Source organism: Tarenaya hassleriana, unplaced genomic scaffold, assembly GCF_000463585.1.
Source record: "Tarenaya hassleriana unplaced genomic scaffold, ASM46358v1 Cleome11, whole genome shotgun sequence".
NCBI classification, from domain to species: Eukaryota; Viridiplantae; Streptophyta; class Magnoliopsida; order Brassicales; family Cleomaceae; genus Tarenaya; species Tarenaya hassleriana.
In genome coordinates, this window is record NW_010961290.1 from 1798500 (window position 1) to 1815629 (window position 17130).

The 17130-nt window shown below is 35.3% G+C and overlaps 4 protein-coding genes across 7 annotated transcripts; 2 read left to right on the plus strand and 2 right to left on the minus strand.

Moving 5' to 3' along the window:
• Positions 1-741: 741 nt before the first annotated feature.
• LOC104805472 (cyclic dof factor 2) lies at positions 742-3619 on the plus strand. 3 transcript variants are annotated; one of them, XR_770505.1, is made up of 3 exons: positions 742-1062; positions 1972-3261; positions 3414-3619. XR_770505.1 is itself a non-coding variant. In XM_010530044.1 (2 exons), the coding sequence occupies exons 1-2, from the start codon at positions 820-822 to the stop codon at positions 3154-3156; spliced, it is 1428 nt and encodes a 475-aa protein (XP_010528346.1). In that variant the 5' UTR covers positions 742-819; the 3' UTR covers positions 3157-3619. The 3 variants fall into 3 exon arrangements, 2 of the variants coding, with proteins under 2 accessions (XP_010528346.1, XP_010528347.1); XM_010530044.1 differs by having other exon boundaries at positions 1972-3619; XM_010530045.1 differs by having other exon boundaries at positions 1981-3619.
• Positions 3620-5948: 2329 nt separating this feature from the next.
• On the plus strand, positions 5949-7067 carry LOC104805475 (probable calcium-binding protein CML45). Its single transcript, XM_010530049.1, has one exon. It carries the CDS (start codon positions 6211-6213, stop codon positions 6934-6936), a length of 726 nt encoding a protein of 241 aa, XP_010528351.1. The 5' UTR covers positions 5949-6210; the 3' UTR covers positions 6937-7067.
• Positions 6750-9979, minus strand: LOC104805474 (pentatricopeptide repeat-containing protein At5g39680). Of its 2 annotated transcripts, none has more exons than XM_010530047.1 (3): positions 7308-9979; positions 7160-7203; positions 6750-6842 (listed from the first exon to the last, which is right to left on the minus strand). In XM_010530047.1, the coding sequence occupies exon 1, from the start codon at positions 9491-9493 to the stop codon at positions 7367-7369; it is 2127 nt and encodes a 708-aa protein (XP_010528349.1). In that variant the 5' UTR covers positions 9494-9979; the 3' UTR covers positions 6750-6842; positions 7160-7203; positions 7308-7366. The 2 variants fall into 2 exon arrangements, with proteins under 2 accessions (XP_010528349.1, XP_010528348.1); XM_010530046.1 differs by having other exon boundaries at positions 7160-7209.
• An 87-nt stretch (positions 9980-10066) lies between these two features.
• Positions 10067-11556, minus strand: LOC104805476 (expansin-A5). The gene is made up of 3 exons (XM_010530050.2): positions 11318-11556; positions 10795-11086; positions 10067-10588 (listed from the first exon to the last, which is right to left on the minus strand). The coding sequence occupies exons 1-3, from the start codon at positions 11454-11456 to the stop codon at positions 10279-10281; spliced, it is 741 nt and encodes a 246-aa protein (XP_010528352.1). The 5' UTR covers positions 11457-11556; the 3' UTR covers positions 10067-10278.
• Between the last annotated feature and the right edge of the window lie 5574 nt (positions 11557-17130).

Sequence of the window (17130 nt, forward strand, 5' to 3'; positions counted from 1 at the left end):
AAAACATATTTGTGGAGGGAAAATAATGTGAAAGTATATAAATTTAATTCGGTCACATAAAAATACATTCTGGATGATTATTCCATTCATATATGGGGATTTTTGTACCTTACACAAAACTCTATTTTATCATGGTTAGCATACAATAAATATGAAAAATAAATAAATAAATCACTCGCTCCCTGTACTTATCAAAACTTTTGTTACAAATTTAATAGTTTATAGATCATAGCTAGTTAGTAACCATGAATATATATCTCTAAAATCGCAAAGTGCACACACAAATATATATATTTAAACAATTTTTATTATATTTGCATCAATTAAATATATATCTCCTCAATTTATCGAGATCTGACAGGTTTGAAAAAAATACAATATATTCAATATAACGCATTTATCCCATGAGATAAGAAGGAATGAGGAAAAAAGGGAAACGAATAAATAAATAAAATGGAAAAAAAATAGGAGAAAAAGTTAAAAGGTGCTGACATGGAAATGAGAAAGGAAAAAAAAGGATCCTTTTATGTTTAATACAAAAACTTGTGGCTGAGAATCATCCTGCCTGCTGACGTGGCGTCCCCGACGAATCAAAAACCCTCAGAACTCACGAGAAAGCAACACTGTAATCTCTCTTTTTTTTCTCTCGCCAGAACAAAAATAAAAGGAAAAACATGAAATTAAATTAATCAATTAAAAACAAAAAAGGAAAAAAAAGAAACGCAACACCACCACCAAAAACAGTCGTCCCTCTCTCTCTCTTTACAAAGTTTGTACTTTTCGATTTTTTCTCGCAGCGAGAGGGAGAGAAGTGGAAAAATGTCAGACCCGGCGATCAAGCTGTTCGGGAAGACGATTCCGTTGCCGGAGATTGCTGCTTCGCCGTCTGGTGCCGTTTCCAGTTCCGGCGGAGGAGGATTAATCGATCGCCGTGATCAGGATCCTGCTTCGGTGCCAGATTCGTCTGTCGGAGAAGACAACACGACCGATGACGGCTGTGACGACGGCGGCGGAGGTGGAGGTAACGGTGGTTGCGGGGGCGAGGAGAGGGAGAGTGAAAAGGTAAGATTTTGGATTGGTGAAATCGCTTCTTTTGTCGAATTTGAGGATTACCCATGATTTATTACAGGGAAATGAAATATGGGTTTCTGTCTGATTGATCGGAACCGTATGTTTTCCCTTGTCTGTTCTAATTTTGGATTCTTGTGTTGAACTAGGTTTTGCTGCTTTGGGCGATTCGTTGTGTTAGAAATTGTAAATCTTGATTTCTCGAATGAGACTTTTATCGAGCGATTCGAGATTTAAGTTATTCCATTTCGGTTTGATTCTGTCGTTATGCTTCCGTCTTCGACCTGCGATTGCGTCTAAGTGATCGAGTTGCTTGAAGAAATTTAGGGTTTAATGTGTTGAAAATGCTGGATTATGTTTAGGACATGAACAATCCCATCTCTGCTGGTTCTGTCAGTTTCATATTCTATAAACTAGTGATTACTGCTAACAAGTCTGGATCTAGAAAGTTCTTGAGTTCATGTTTTGCAATTATGTTCTCAAGATCACAAGTCTTGAGCTATATATGTCTTAGGCTCCTGTAAGCACGAACTTTTAGTTCATCTTCTCTGACAACAATGATGCCACCATACCACTGAGTTTAAAGTCAAGTTACTTTCCAGAGAGATTTGGTTTAAGAGTTGCATAATCTTTCACATGCAATGGAATTTTTTTCATTTGCCTCTGGGTCCTGACTTATTGTTTATGTGAAAGATGTTGTGTTATGACCCGAGTTCTATCTTATGTCTTGTGATTGTTTCATTGCATAGGTAAAGGAAATCTCTTTTTGTAATCCGTTCCTAATGAATCCTATGGCCAAGATTCCTCCTTTGAGCCATTAACCAGTAAATCCATCAATGTGGTAGAATAGTTTCAAGAAATCTTTAACAGATCTTATGATCGATCTTATGGATTCTGTTTCAGGAAATGCAGGAGGAGAACATTAATGGCCGTGGAGAAGAGCATGGTGGAGAGTCCTCTATCCAGGAATCTGGTGCTACTTCTGGTAAATCGGGGCTTACTGACAGAATGGAGACTCCGAAAGCTCAAGCTGGAAAAGCAGAGGAAGAGTCGCAGAACGAGACGGGTGCTTCTTCTCAGGAGACAAAGTTAAAGAAACCCGACAAGATTCTGCCTTGCCCACGTTGCAACAGCATGGACACTAAGTTCTGCTACTACAACAACTACAATGTTAACCAACCCCGCCACTTCTGTAAGAACTGCCAGAGATATTGGACAGCTGGTGGGACGATGAGGAATGTTCCTGTGGGGGCTGGGCGCCGTAAGAACAAGAACTCAGCTTCTCACTTCAACCGCCATGTGAGCATATCTGCTGAAGCCATGCAGAAGCCAAGAACTGAACTTCACCATCCGAACGGTACCCATCTCCTCACATTTGGCTCGGATCAACTCCTCTGTGAATCCATGGCTTCTGGTTTGAACCTTGCTGATAAAGCAATGCTAAAGACAAGAAATGGGTTCCATGAACCAGCTGAAGGCTTGAAGATTCAAATCCCCTATGAAAATAACGTGAATTCATCTTCAAACCCGCCAAGTGAGGAGGCAGGAGCGAGCGGCTCAATGCCGAAAGTTCCATGCTTTCCGGCACCTCCACCATGGCCTTATTCCTGGAACGGAGTTCCATGGACAGTTTTACCATTTTACCCACCGCCCACGTACTGGAGCTGTCCGGGGGCTCCACCAGTCACATGGAACGGATTTCCGTGGATGGCTCAGCCAAATTCACCATCTGGGTCTGGTCCAAATTCTCCAACACTAGGCAAACATTCACGGGACGAGAACACGGCCGAACCAGGAACCAGTTCCAAGGAAACCGAGCCATCAACGAAAGAGAAGAGCAATCCCGAAAGATATCTATGGGTTCCAAAAACGTTGAGGATCGACGATCCAGAGGAAGCAGCCAAGAGCTCGATCTGGGAAACACTAGGGATCAAGAACGACGAAAAGGGGGAAACTTTCAGGGCATTCAGATCAAAGAAGGAAAAAGGTGCTCGAGCCAAGGAAAACCCTTCATCGCCTCCGGTGCCAGTGTTGCAAGCCAATCCGGCGGCCATGTCAAGGTCGATGAACTTCCATGAGAGATCGTAACTGAGGGGAAAGGTGCGTAAGAAAGAAGACAGAGACATCTTAGCTAAGAAACGTAGCAGCTGATTTGATTGTTTTGAGTGCTCGTCTTGTGTCCTAAGGAAGCAGGTGAGTTCTTTTTCTTGTACATATATGCTTAGCTATACACACACGCTCACACACTGCACGCACACATATATGCGTATGTATTTGTGTGATACACACATACATACGCATATATATATATATACGGTTGACATAGAGGGAGTTTTGGTTTGCAGATTGATAGTTTGTTATTGTACCATAAAAGGAAAACCCCAAATTGTGGTAGAATAAAGTATTTGGGGTGGCCGACCATAATTGGTGAATTTTGTTCCCATTGGTATGGCTGGTGGAAGAACTATGTGAGAAATGCAATATTCTTAATTTATTGTCGTTGGATTAATTTTATCTGTAATATTTTAATCTAATAATTCAAGGTTGGAAATTTTCCATTTAAGGCAATGGTCAATACATAGAAAATTTAGACATTCTTAATTTGTTGTCTTTGTTGAGTCATATTTCTTGTTTTCTTTTTCTGGTTTTAAATCAAACATTTATATTTTTCTTTCATTATTTCTCTTTATGAAATATATGTTTCTTTTTTTCTCGATAAAAATTATATTTTTTTCATCGTTGAGTTATCTCTTATAATGATCTGTTTTGCCTTCTTCTTTTTTTCTTTTCAGCGGGGTAAAAATATGAACGGAAACATATATATATATATATATAGAAACGTGGGTTTTTAAAATATTTAGAGAAAATGATATTTTTCTACACTAACTTTTAATTTGACAAAAATCTACACCAAATTCACAAATTTCTTAAATCGATACACGAATTACCCAATTTGACTGCGATTAACTACACAATCTGAAACGAATTAACCGCGTGAAATTTTTGTCACGTCATGACGACACGTCAGATTTAAAAAAAAAATCGAATAAAAAATAAAAAAATAAGAGCTAATCGCATATAAATACCTGAACTTTTCAAAACTTCCATATAATTACCCAAACTTTTAAAAAAACTTTCAAATACAACAATTTTTGTTGACGGCGTTAATCGACGAAGTGATCGGATTACGTTATAAATTAAACGGCGTTTATGGAATTTAGTTTTATTTCGAAGTTTTTTAAAAGTTTGGTATTTATATGGAAGTTTTGAAAAGTTCAGGTATTGATTTAAGAGTTTTATAGTTCAGTTATTTATTTGGAAATTTTGTAAAAGTTCAGGTATTTATATGCGATTATTCCAAAATATATATATATATATATTCATACATCTATACACATATATAAATTTATATATATATATATAAATATATCTATATAAATATATTTATATATATGTATATATATATTTGTATAGATGTATGTATATATATATGTATATTTGTTATTTTGTATGTATATATAGATATGTTTATACATAGGAGTATATGTGTTTATATTTGTATTTGTATGTCTATATGTATATGTGTATATATATATATTTGTATAGTTGTTTGTATATATATATATATATATATTTTTTATTTTATATGTATATATAGATATATTTATATATAAGAGTATATGTATTTATATTTGTATTTGTACATAAATATATATGTATTTTATTTTTTATTTTTTATTTTTTATTTTTTTAAATATGACGTGTCGTGTTGACGTGACAAAAAGTTTTCAGGTGGTATGCGCCAATCATAGTTAAATTGAATAATTCGTGTATCGATTTGGAAAATTTGTGAATTTGATATAGGTTTTTATCAAATTAAAAGTCAGTATGGAAAATGACACATTTTATTAAATTTATATAGAAAAATTTCATTTTTTCAAATATTTATTATGAATGATATTATTATCTCCTTTCTACAAAATTCTGCTAAACCTTGTGCTTTGTGCAAATTTTTAATAATCTATCTTCTTTAGTTAAATTTTAGTTTTTTGTGCTAATATAGTTGTCTTATATTTTATTTATAAAACAAATAAATATAACGACAATATACAAAATGGGATTTATCCAAAACAAGAGGGCGAAAAAGATATCTTGAAAGGCCCATAAGGCTTAATGGGCTTAAGAACAAACGAGAACAGAAAAAATAATTGAAAGGAAAGTTCCTCCGTATTACACTCATAAAAAAACTTTTGTCAATAGATTGGTAATACAATTAAGGAACTGAAATAACAAAAAAAAAAATGGACCGACGCCCACCAATAATTTTAAAATATGCCCACAACTGAATGGAACTTTCATTGATAGATTCACAATTAGAAAATAATATTCATATTGACCAATATATAACTAATGGATTTTTTAAATATTAGAGGAAAATAAAGCAATCTATGCATTATAACGAGATAGTGGTAAATGGAAAAAAGAATTTACAGCCTACTAACTCCCTCACTTCCAGGAAGCTACAAAGGAATTTTAAATGCAATAGTAATAAATCACCATCGTTTTACCAATTCTCTTCTGATTCTAAATGCTCAGTCAAAAAAGTCAAGGAAAAACGAAAGAAATATTTAATTTCATTTAGAATCAGAATACAATATGTTTTAATATCCGTGGAATACAACTGTTTAGATTAGTTTAGTTGTTTGTCTCTGTAAATATTTAATTTATTCAAGTTTTTCATTCATTTTCATTTTTTTTTTCAAAATTTGTCCACATTAATGATAGATATATCAATGTTCTCCATAGCTGTTTTAATTTTTGGACCGTGTGATTATTCATTATATGCCGTATGAAAATATAATATCATGGTAAGAAACAATTGTATCATATTGATCAAATAAAAAAAGAAAGAAATTATTAAAAAAAATCTAGGCTTGACCAAACTTGCATCCGAATAAGACAAAACTCATAACTCCAAGAATATTGTGGAACTTGAAGAAATTTCCTTTGTTCTTTCACTGACTTTACCTCTTAACTCTCTTTCTTTGTTTCTTGCTTCTTCTTCTTCTTGCTGCACCTTCCTCCCTTTTGCCTCTTAGAAAAACTCGCCCACCTTGACAACAACGACATGGATATGTACACATGTATGTGTGTATATATATACACCCCCAACCCAATCACCTATATTCAACATCTCCTGCAAAACCAGTTAGTTCTTTGTTGAAACCATTTATCTTCTCTTCCAGTTCAGCACTTGAAGAACAATCTATGCCTGTAAACCAATTACACTGCTTTCTAGCCATGGATAAGGCTTCTTCATCGTCGGGATGCGAAGAATCATCTCTCCCTTTGTTTGGTTTGCTCGACTTTTTCCTCATCGGTTTTTTCAGATGGGTTTTGATAGCTCAGAGCTTTCTCTCTAGATTTTGGCCTCTTACACAACAGCAAAGCGTTACCCAGAAGAAGAACAAGGAGCTTGAGTTCAAGAAACAGCAGAGTCTGTCGAAACATGAAGATGAACTCTCCAGAGAAGATGTTGAGATGGTGATGAAAAGTTTGGGACTTTTCTCCGAACAAGATCACGGCCAGGGACTTCAAGAACGGTACGGTTCCAAGGAGGTTCTGAGTTTGTTTGAAGAGAAAGAGCCGAGCTTTGAAGAAGTGAAACAAGCTTTTGATGTCTTTGATGAAAACAGAGATGGGTTCATCGACGCACCTGAGTTGCAGAGAGTTTTAACAGCAATAGGGTTGAAGGAAGGATCTAACTTGGAGAACTGCAGGAAAATGATCAGATCATTAGATGGAAACAAAGATGAAAGAATCGATTTTCATGAATTTGTGAAATTCATGGAAAACAGATTCTGCTGAATCTTTTTTTTTTTAATCTTTGCTTCTGTTTTTGCTCACAATCTCTACAATCTCCATCTTTCTGGCTTTATATAAGGAGACTGTGTATGTTTTCTGTATCGGTTGTATAAACTACCATCATTTCATATCAACATCGAAGTGCCAAAACTAGAACATTAAACTGGAGAAATAGGAGAAAGAATCATATTAGATAGAAGAAATAATAACTCAGAAAGGCCAATACCTTTGTAGAAGATGAATCTGTCCAAAAAACCAATGTTTTCGAACCTGAAACTGCAACCAGAAGTGATGAGTCTATTTACAACAAGAAAGATGATGAGCAGAGGAATCAACTCAAAGGGACATGCAGGCAGTTCGTTTTTACTACTTACTGTCATCCAATTCTTGTGAGTTTTGCCTCCATGGGATTCAGCTTTCTATTTATATATCTTCACCAGTAATCACCACAAGAACATTCTCCATCTCGGAAATGATGAAACCGAGCAGCATCTCTGATAATTATCACTCGGCTCGAGAGACTCGAGATAAGCTTCATGGCAGAGTGACAATCATCACATATCCTCAAGTTCTTGAAGATGTGCAAAGGCGATCTCTCGGGCGTTTTCATTAGTCCATACGCCACAGCAAGCTTTTCGCTATGGTAAGAGAGGTTATCTTCCTTCTGTTCTTCCTCTACATCGTGGCAAACTCCGGCAACATCGGGAGAATAGCCTAAAGGTCTAATTTTTGACAAAATTTCCCTCACCTTTGCATAAATCCGCCTTATCTCAGGGTGTTGACTGTCCTCTGAAACAAAAACATGAGTCACGTTTCGTATCTCTATCCAGCTTACTCCAGGTTCCTTCTTGACCTGCCTATCTCGCATCAAAGAACGAACTTTCGCTACTCCCTCCCACTCCTTTAATTTGGCGTGGATATTGGACAGCAGTGTGTAGGTTGCCACATCTTTTGGATCCATCTCTACCACAAATTCTGCCACCCGTTTTCCTAGGCTGTAGTTCCGGCGTACATAACAAGCATTGAGCAAAACCCGCCAAGCAACAGTATCAAATTCGACAGGAGCTGTCCTCAGGAGATGCTCAGCCTTGGCAAACATTCCGGCTTTGCTCAGAAGTGCAACGATGCATGTGTAATGCTCTAGACCAGGTTCAACACCGAATTGCTTCATTAGGCGATTAAAGCAATACAATCCTTCTTGCAATAGACCCGAATGGCTACAAGCACATAAAACTCCAGAAAAAGTTATATAGTTTGGAATCTCTCGGGAGATCAACATGTTACTAAAGGTCTTGAGAGCTTCTTTCCCCATTCCATGGTGTGAGTATCCACATATCATCATGTTCCATGTAATTATGTCTCGATAAGTTGTCCTGGAGAATACTTTCTCTGCATCTCCTAAACTGCCGCTCTTGGAATACATGTTAATCAAAGCGTTGCCAACCATTACATGGTTCTTGAAACCCGATTTCACAATTCGTCCATGCAAAACATCGCCGTGTCTTAGCAGAGATAAATCTGCAGTGGAATTTAACAAGATCGAGAAAGTGAACTCATTGGGAGAAACACCTTCAAGGTCCATCTTTGTAAGCAGATTCATAACTTCCTCAAAACACTTATTCTGGTAGTATGCATCCATAACCGATGTCCATAACACCACGTTTCGAGTCATTGAACCATCAAAAATTCTCTGAGCATACTCAATCTTACCACATTTCGCATACATATTAATCATCACACCATTTGTCACAATATCACGCTCCAAACCATCTCTTAACATATGGCCATGAATTTGCAGACCCGATTTCAAATCTCTGAGATTGCTGCAGAGCCTTAAAACTGATACATAAGTGGAGCTGTCCCACCTCAAATCTTCTTGAGCCATCCTTCTCAAAATATCAGTTCCTTCTCTCGCAAACCCGTGATCCAGAATTCCGCTCAAAGCCGAATTAAAAGCAAGCACGCCAGGATGCGGGAATTCATCCAGAAGTCGTATAGCCTCTTCTACACGCAAACACCTCGAGTACATATAGACAAGGGCATTCTGCACAAACTCATGAGAAAGCAACCCGGCTTTTAAAACATACCCATGACACTGCTTACCTTCTTCAATGCTCCGACCGACAGAACAAGAACCCAAAACAACTGTGGCTATGTACTCATTTGGCATCGGTTCACCGGAAAAGAACATGCTTTTGAACATTTTCAGAACTTCCGATTCAAACCCAGAATGTAAATAAACCCACATAATCGAATTCCATGATATCACATCTCTTTCCGTCATTATATCAAACAACTTGCGTGCACGTATCACTTTCCCACATTTTGAGTAGAGATTGATCAGAGAATTGGCCTGGAACAAGTTCTCGGCCCGAGACGCTTGATCCCTTATGATCAACTGAGCATGAATCGATTCGCCAACCCTCAGATTGCTTGAGTCGGCGCACAACTTGAGGAGCTTGTTGGCGCGTTCGAGAGAAGGAAGAACTGGGTTCGTGTCGAACAGTGAAGGCCGGATCTCCTTGGCTAGCCGTCGTCCGACGACGGACAAGGCAGACATGGCGCCAAAATCAAAACAAAATGAAGACTCACTAGCGTTCACGCGCCTCCATCCCAGCAAACAAATAACAGAAGAAACAAGTCGTAGTCGGGGTTTAAGCAATTCAAAACCCAGAGTTGAAATCACGTTTCAGAACAAAGGGTTCGTGCAATCAAATCCAGAAAGCTCTAAATCCACCTGGGAAGGAGCAATGTGGCAATGAAAACGCGAACCCATATTATATGGAACCCGAGTTCGATTTTGTTATAAGGCGGAGCTTCAAACACGCAATCCGGATGGCAAAAATCTCAACTTTTTTTCTCATTTTCCATCGATTGATTCAGACTTGTGCTCTGCAATGGGAGTTGTGAGGGTGTTTTTTGGGAACATGAAAAATCCATCAGTTGTCGATGGAATTCACACATATTTCATGGAATTGCTCTATTGAGATCGTTTCAGTACTCTGACATATCTTTTGACTACTTTTTCGCGCATACATGTATATGTAATTATGTATACATATGTATATGTATGCATTTTATTTTAGGTGCAGTCCGCATCAACATTGATGGAAATACCAGACAAGTTACAACCTTAATACCGGGAAATAATCCCTAATTTTTCTAACATTGTAATAAAATTTGCTTCCAACCATATATATATCACTCGATACATGGCATAGCAGTTCAAGTTTCTAGGGCTTCATAAAAAACCAGAACCAAACCCTTGAACCGCAAAAAAAAACTTGCATTAATAGCAATACCATAACCATAAAACCCATCGGTTTATAGCGATAACCGGTTAAGCTAGTACCGGAACTGTCGACCGGTATAGGTCTGGCCAAAGGACCAGCCAGGAGGGGCAACGTTGTAAGACACAACGCTTCGGCCGTCACTTGTGGTGACGACAAAGGAGAGGCTTTGTCCGTTGAGGTAAGAGTTGCTTTGCCAATTTTGGCCCCAATTCCTCGACATGAGCTGCCATCTCGTCCTGGACCCTCTGATCGAGACAGAGTGTACGTCTCCTGCTCCACCCACGTTCGTCACCAACACCAAGTTGAAGTACGAGTGACCGTTGATCGTGAACCTTATTCCCCCGCTTCTCTTGCACCTCACCCTTTCAATTGGACCCACCAAAAATAAAAACACGTTATGTATGTTTATGAACCAAAAAATTCGTAAATGGACCGAAATAGATAAACTATTGAGTGATTTTGTAATGTTCGTGTCAATGAATAGACCGGAAGTCGACAGAGAATTAAGGGCTGAAACTAAGAATGGCGATTAGGGTTTTTGGTGGGAGGGGGTGGATTAGAAAGAAACCTTCTGTACATAACCGGGACAATACCGGCCGTGTACCGGGCAATGCGTTCGAAAACCGGTTGAGAGAGATCGAAGTGGTGGTTGGGAGGGTCGCACCAGCCGCCGGGAGGGCAGAAATTGGTGGCGGTGACGACTATGGAGGTGCCACGTATGCACCACTGTGGATCGTTCACGCACATGAGCTGGAAACAAGCTCCACAGCTCAGTCCGTTATCGAACAACGCCGTACTCAGCGCCGCCGTTTCCGTGCCGTATCCTTGGCTGTACAAATTCCCGTATCCGCACGCTCCGCCTAATTTGAACAATTCAATGATCGTCACAATTATACGTATATAAATTTCTATGCATATACACACACACACGTGTTGTTGATGAACTACAAAAAGACCGAAAAGGCCCCCACACGATCGAGTTGTGGGTTCTTGATACATGATAACTCGTATGAGAGATCAAACAAGATTTCGATCGTGTCGGCAAATTGTTACGGATCGAAATGTTGATTTAGGGCAGATACAATACATACCCATGGTACCGGAGGCATCTCCGCCGCCGTAGAAGGTGGCATGAGCATTGATCCAGTTGCCTCCCCCGCCGCCGTGAACGCAAACGCAAACGCTGACAAGGAGTGCATGCACCAGAAGTGAAATCACCAAAATACCCATCCTCTCCTTCTCCTCTCGGTTATATAACCGGGCTTCTGCAAAACCAATTGAGAATAAGAACACATGCAAGAGGGAGAAGGTGGAGGTGGTGTGATGAAACGAAATTATGAAGAGGAGATATAAATAGGCACTAAGGACATCGAGTCAAAATTGTCTGACATGAAACTGTAACAGTTATAACCAAAATATATATAAATAAAAAATAAAAATGAAAAAGATCACAGATTATGATAAATTTGAGCTGTAATTGGGTCCATGCAACTGCTTCTTGGTCTTCTTCAGCTACTGTTAATTTGGCATTACAGATTACAACTTCCTTTTTTTTTTTTGAAAAAAAAAATGAAATTGAGTGTTAGTATGTGTGTATATATGTGTGTGTGTGTGTATGTGTATGCAAATGGTCGAAGTATATCCTTTTTTATTCATTTGAATGTTAGAAATAGCTTTGTGTAAAAGTATATCAAAAGATTTATAGAAAAATAAAGAAAGAATATGTCTAAGATTTGCGAATATTGGTGATATTCATAATATATCCATAATGCAAACCATTCATCATAACGTGGGATTAAGGTTAAACCAAATAAAAGTTTTAAAAATGTATTAAATAGAAATATTATAGCTATATATATATATATATATATATCAAAAAAGAGTGAAAAAGCTCTAAACTATTCTAATTTTAAAACATGATAAAATAATTTCTAAATTCACATTAAAAAATGGGGATAGTGGACATATTTTTTTTTAAAAGACAAGAAGGGCCATAAATTATATAATAAAAAATGCGAGTTTTTAGGAACATGTATTTATAATAGTATTTATTTGTTTGTTTATATTTGAATGGTAGTAGTTATTGGAAAATTGAAGCATAACCGTATTGGTTGCAGGAGAAGTGATGAACAGTGGGGACTTTTGTAGTCAGATATTTTCATTGGTGAAATATGATTCCAGCTGTTTGTATAAAAAAAATAAATACTATTTATAACACAAAATAAAAATAATATGTATTTTCCGTAAATTATATATATATATATATGTATATTGCAGGTTACGATTATTTCGGATAATATTAAGATGCCATGAAATTTCGGTACATAGAAAAAAATATGAGTTGATCCGCAAATCAACTCATGAAAATTTTTTTGCCCGCTAAGTGGTTATGGTTTGGATCAATAATTTATACAAATCGCACAAAATTTTGGTTGAGCATTAGAAAGAGTATATAAAAATTCGAAGTATAATGCCGATAATATGATTTTGTTTCTATACAGTAAAAGAGGTCCAAAATATATTATATAATAAAGTTTGAGCTAAAGGTCCATTAACCATGCCACATGTGGTGCGGAACGCTGTAATTAATGATGTGTCATTTCGATTTTGGGACAAACATTGGACCTAAAACATTTAATAACAATGTCCCTAGCTTTATTTTTGTGCCTTAAAATTAAGCTCTGTAACCAAATCATGCCCATGGATAAAATTAAATAGAAGTGTCGAGATATTAAATTAGTACCTCATTTTGTAACATCTATCATCTATGCAAAATCAAAATAAGATTTAACTTTTTTTTTTCTTGTGAATATTGGAGTAGAAAAATAAAAACATAATATTTAATTTATATCTTATACTTTGTTCATTCTTCTGAATTTTGTTCAATTAAACTCTACAAAATATATGTGTCTTATTATCACCGCACCAATTTATCTTTATGGGATTGATTAATTTTCTTTCACTTGGTATAATCTTTTTTATATCATAATTTGATCGAATTTATATTCTTACCTCCAATAAACTTTTTATATATTTCTCCCGATTTAATAGCTTATTTTTTCGGATCTTAATTTCTAGCATAAAACGCAAATAATAAACGTAAACTCGTAGTCTCCATATATATATATATATATATATATATAGTACGGAAAATAAGTTCCACTGTTTTTGTAGGACTCACTGGAATGAAAGACACAAGAAATGAAGAGACAAAGGCACAAGATTGTAATAAATTTAGGTTACAAAATATGCAGACAAATTTAAGCCCACGTCTTCAAGTAATCGACCTTTCATTTATAAAAATAAAAATAAACAAAATAAAAAGGAACACAAGTTTTTAATTGTCTTACCTGTAACACGTAATATAAACACACGTTACAAGTGTATATGAAAATCTTGTACGATTTGATTTTTCGTCACCTTAAATTAGCACGCGTTTCCTTTATTGAATTTGATCGGTCATATCAGAAACTGACCACATCTTATATTATTTAATTAAATGTTCTTATTTAAGAGAAATTTAGAAATCTTATTAAACATTATCATTTAATTAATGGGAGAAATGTGGACCGTCAACCAAACCAACCTCATTACTCTCTTCTCTAATATTGCGAGACAATACGAGATGATTAGAACGGTTAGAGTTAATAATAGGACAATATTGCGGTTAATTGGTGAACTTCCACTTAATTTGTTTGTCTGTATCTAAGAGGATAATTTAATTTGAAAGGTAAGATTTAAATTTAATGTAATAATCCAAAAAAAAATTTATGAGAAATTGTGTACTTCAAACTCGGTTCACATTGTATTATGTGATATTCGACGTATTTTTTTTTTCTGATTAAAGACATCAACATAATGCTACGCAAATTCATTAAATTTTTATCAAAACGAAGTTCAACTTTATAGGATTTTTTCACCAATTTTTTTTTATAGGAGATTTCATACAGATTTTCAAATAAAAAACAAAATCAGTCTCCCTTAATGTACAACAGTCTTATAAAATAATAGAAATGTATTTTAAAGTTAAAAGAAATAAGAACATCGAACATATATATATATATATATATATATTGCAACAAATGCAGCATTGTAATTTGTATGTTGTCCGACCGTGGATTTGTAATGAGATGAACCTCGAGATCATACAGTATAGTAAGACAAATTTGGGCTTCGGCCCAAAATCTATGCTGATGAAATAAGCCCATATATTAAGCCCATTGATGGAGAATTTCATGTTAAAATAGATACGCGCAAAGATGTAAATACACGAGAGTTTCTATTCACATAAGGAACCATATGTTTTAACTTGTAGAATAATATATGGGAGTTGGTTAAAAAAAGAAAAAAGAGTAGCACGTGAATTAAATTGCTCTTCTCAACATTACGTATGAACTACACTAATAAATTAGTGAAATTGCATATATACTTAATAATAATATATTCAACTACTATAATTTTACTTTTGTTTACTTTCATTGGTTAATTAATTTAATTTTCAATTTTTTATTTTTTAAAAGAAATTTCCTATTTTCCGGTACATATCCCCCTGCCTACAATTAGAAATACATGGTTTAAAACCCACTTAATAATGCAATATTAAAATGGTAAAAATCGCATAATTAGATTTATGTATGTAAATAAAATTTTCCGATTTATGTATGGATTGATTATTGTTTTTGGAGTATATATTAACTCGTAACGATACCAACAAATATTTTGTCGTTGTCAACAATAGCATTATTAGTTTGTATTTCATGTTTAATTATTTTTTGCTTTTGGTGATAATATGTAAATAAATTAATGTTTTTGCAACCAAAAATACATTAAGATTGTTATCAACAGAATTAATATTTTTTATATACTCAAGACAAATTTGACTAAACTACATACAACACACTTTTGATCTAATTTGTTAAAAAAAAAAAGGTAAGAAAAAGGATTTTATTTAAATATAAATTAACAAAGTAAAATACTAAAATCTGTTACATACTTACTACGACTAATGAGAACCAGCCACGTGCCTCGCCCGCCCGCATGTTCCCGATTACGACGTTGATCTTCTACGATGAATGTCGCCGTCGGGTCAACAGAGGTTGCCAAGACGATCGAAACTCTTGCCGTTTCAAGACAAACTGCCACGCGTTTTGGCCCTCCCTCATATATTAAAAACATTTCAATCGCTTTTTTACGCAAAAAGGAAATTATGCGGCTTCACAAATTCAGGAATTCATTAAATAATCACTTGAATTCATTCCCCTAAACCCGATATTTTTATATTAAAAAATATCTCATAAGTTCAATCATTAATCCTATTTATCAACAAAATTTGAAAGAATAATATAATTCTAATCATATGATTTGCTCCCAATTCCATAATTAATTTGGATCTCGGTTATGCATATCCGGTTATCTAAAAAAACTTTACAATGAAATTCATGGAAATTTAAAATGAGTAAAATTTAAGAAACACAACGAGACATGCAACCTCGTATGGACGAAAACATTATTGCACAAAAAGACAGAAAAATGATCGCGCATATGACAACGTGGTAAGAGGTTGGTCAGACTGTCGCATGGTCTAACTGATTTTGCTCAACTTCGTCGTCATCTTTCACATGTATATGTAAACACAGTTTTCCTTACATTTTCACACGTATCTTCGACTTTCGACATTAATACTAAAATGACATTCATTCATATATATATAACCTTATATATCCACAATATGCGCTGTTAAGTCTATGAAAACCGCCCATCAACATTCATCATGGATTGTGAGTTTAAAGTGACTAAGCTTATATCTTTGTTTTGTTACGATGGGAAACTCCTATCCTATAACCCTTCGGATCGGACACCGGACACCCCAACGTCTCTCAATCCATGGACTGGACGAGAACGACATCAGGACAGCATCGCGGATCTGAAAAAATCTACCGCCCTACGTAGTAGCCGGCAAACAATACAGAGTAAGAAAACCAGCCTCGACCGACTCAAGGAAAATTTTTATACCTGGGTTTCGAACCCACAACTTTTTGGTGGATGGAAGTTGTCACTAACCACTAGGTTGGGGGACTTCCCTGACTAAGCTTATTATATCATTTGTACCAACTAACTAGTAGACTTTTTAAAATTTGGACAAAAATAATAATATTATTATTAATAAACATTTCGCCTTCGTTATAAAAATCATCTCATAAAAAAAAAATATAATCTTGGGATTCCAAAGAAAGATTACTTTCTATTGATGATGGATACAACTTATCACGTGAAGTCTTTCTATATTTTTTTAGAACCAATCATTTGATTTATTTTCAATATTTCGTGACTGCAAAGGACAATTCAAGAAATCGTTCATGTTTTCAAGATACTTTTGTCCTAAACTCTTTAATTAGTTACACTCGAAAAAAACTCAATTATATTTTAAAAATAGTGAATTTTTCAACTAGTTTTTAATCGTTGTTGGACCGGTGATCATTTCAATTATTCAACAAGTTAAGTGAAAATTAATGAACAATAAATGTAAAAATAAATAAAGAATTACATAATAAATAAAGTATTTTATTTCTTTGTTTGTTCTTATCACATAAGAGAAGGTTGGAGAACCACGGATGTTGCTGGTCAAATTAAAACTTGGAAAATATAAAGTTTATGAAAAAGAAAGTTTTTTTTTTAAAGACCATGAAAATTACACATCTAAAAATGCCTAACTATCCACGTGGCGCCCTCTTTTCCACCATATTAAGTCTAAAATAAAAACACTAAATTATAAATTTAATTAACATATGGACCGATTCCTATCGATTATTTAAACTGGATTGGTCACGTGTACAAAGCCCTACATGGTTTGTGTGTTTATCTTTAGATATATAGTTAAGAGTATATAAATGTATAAATACAACGG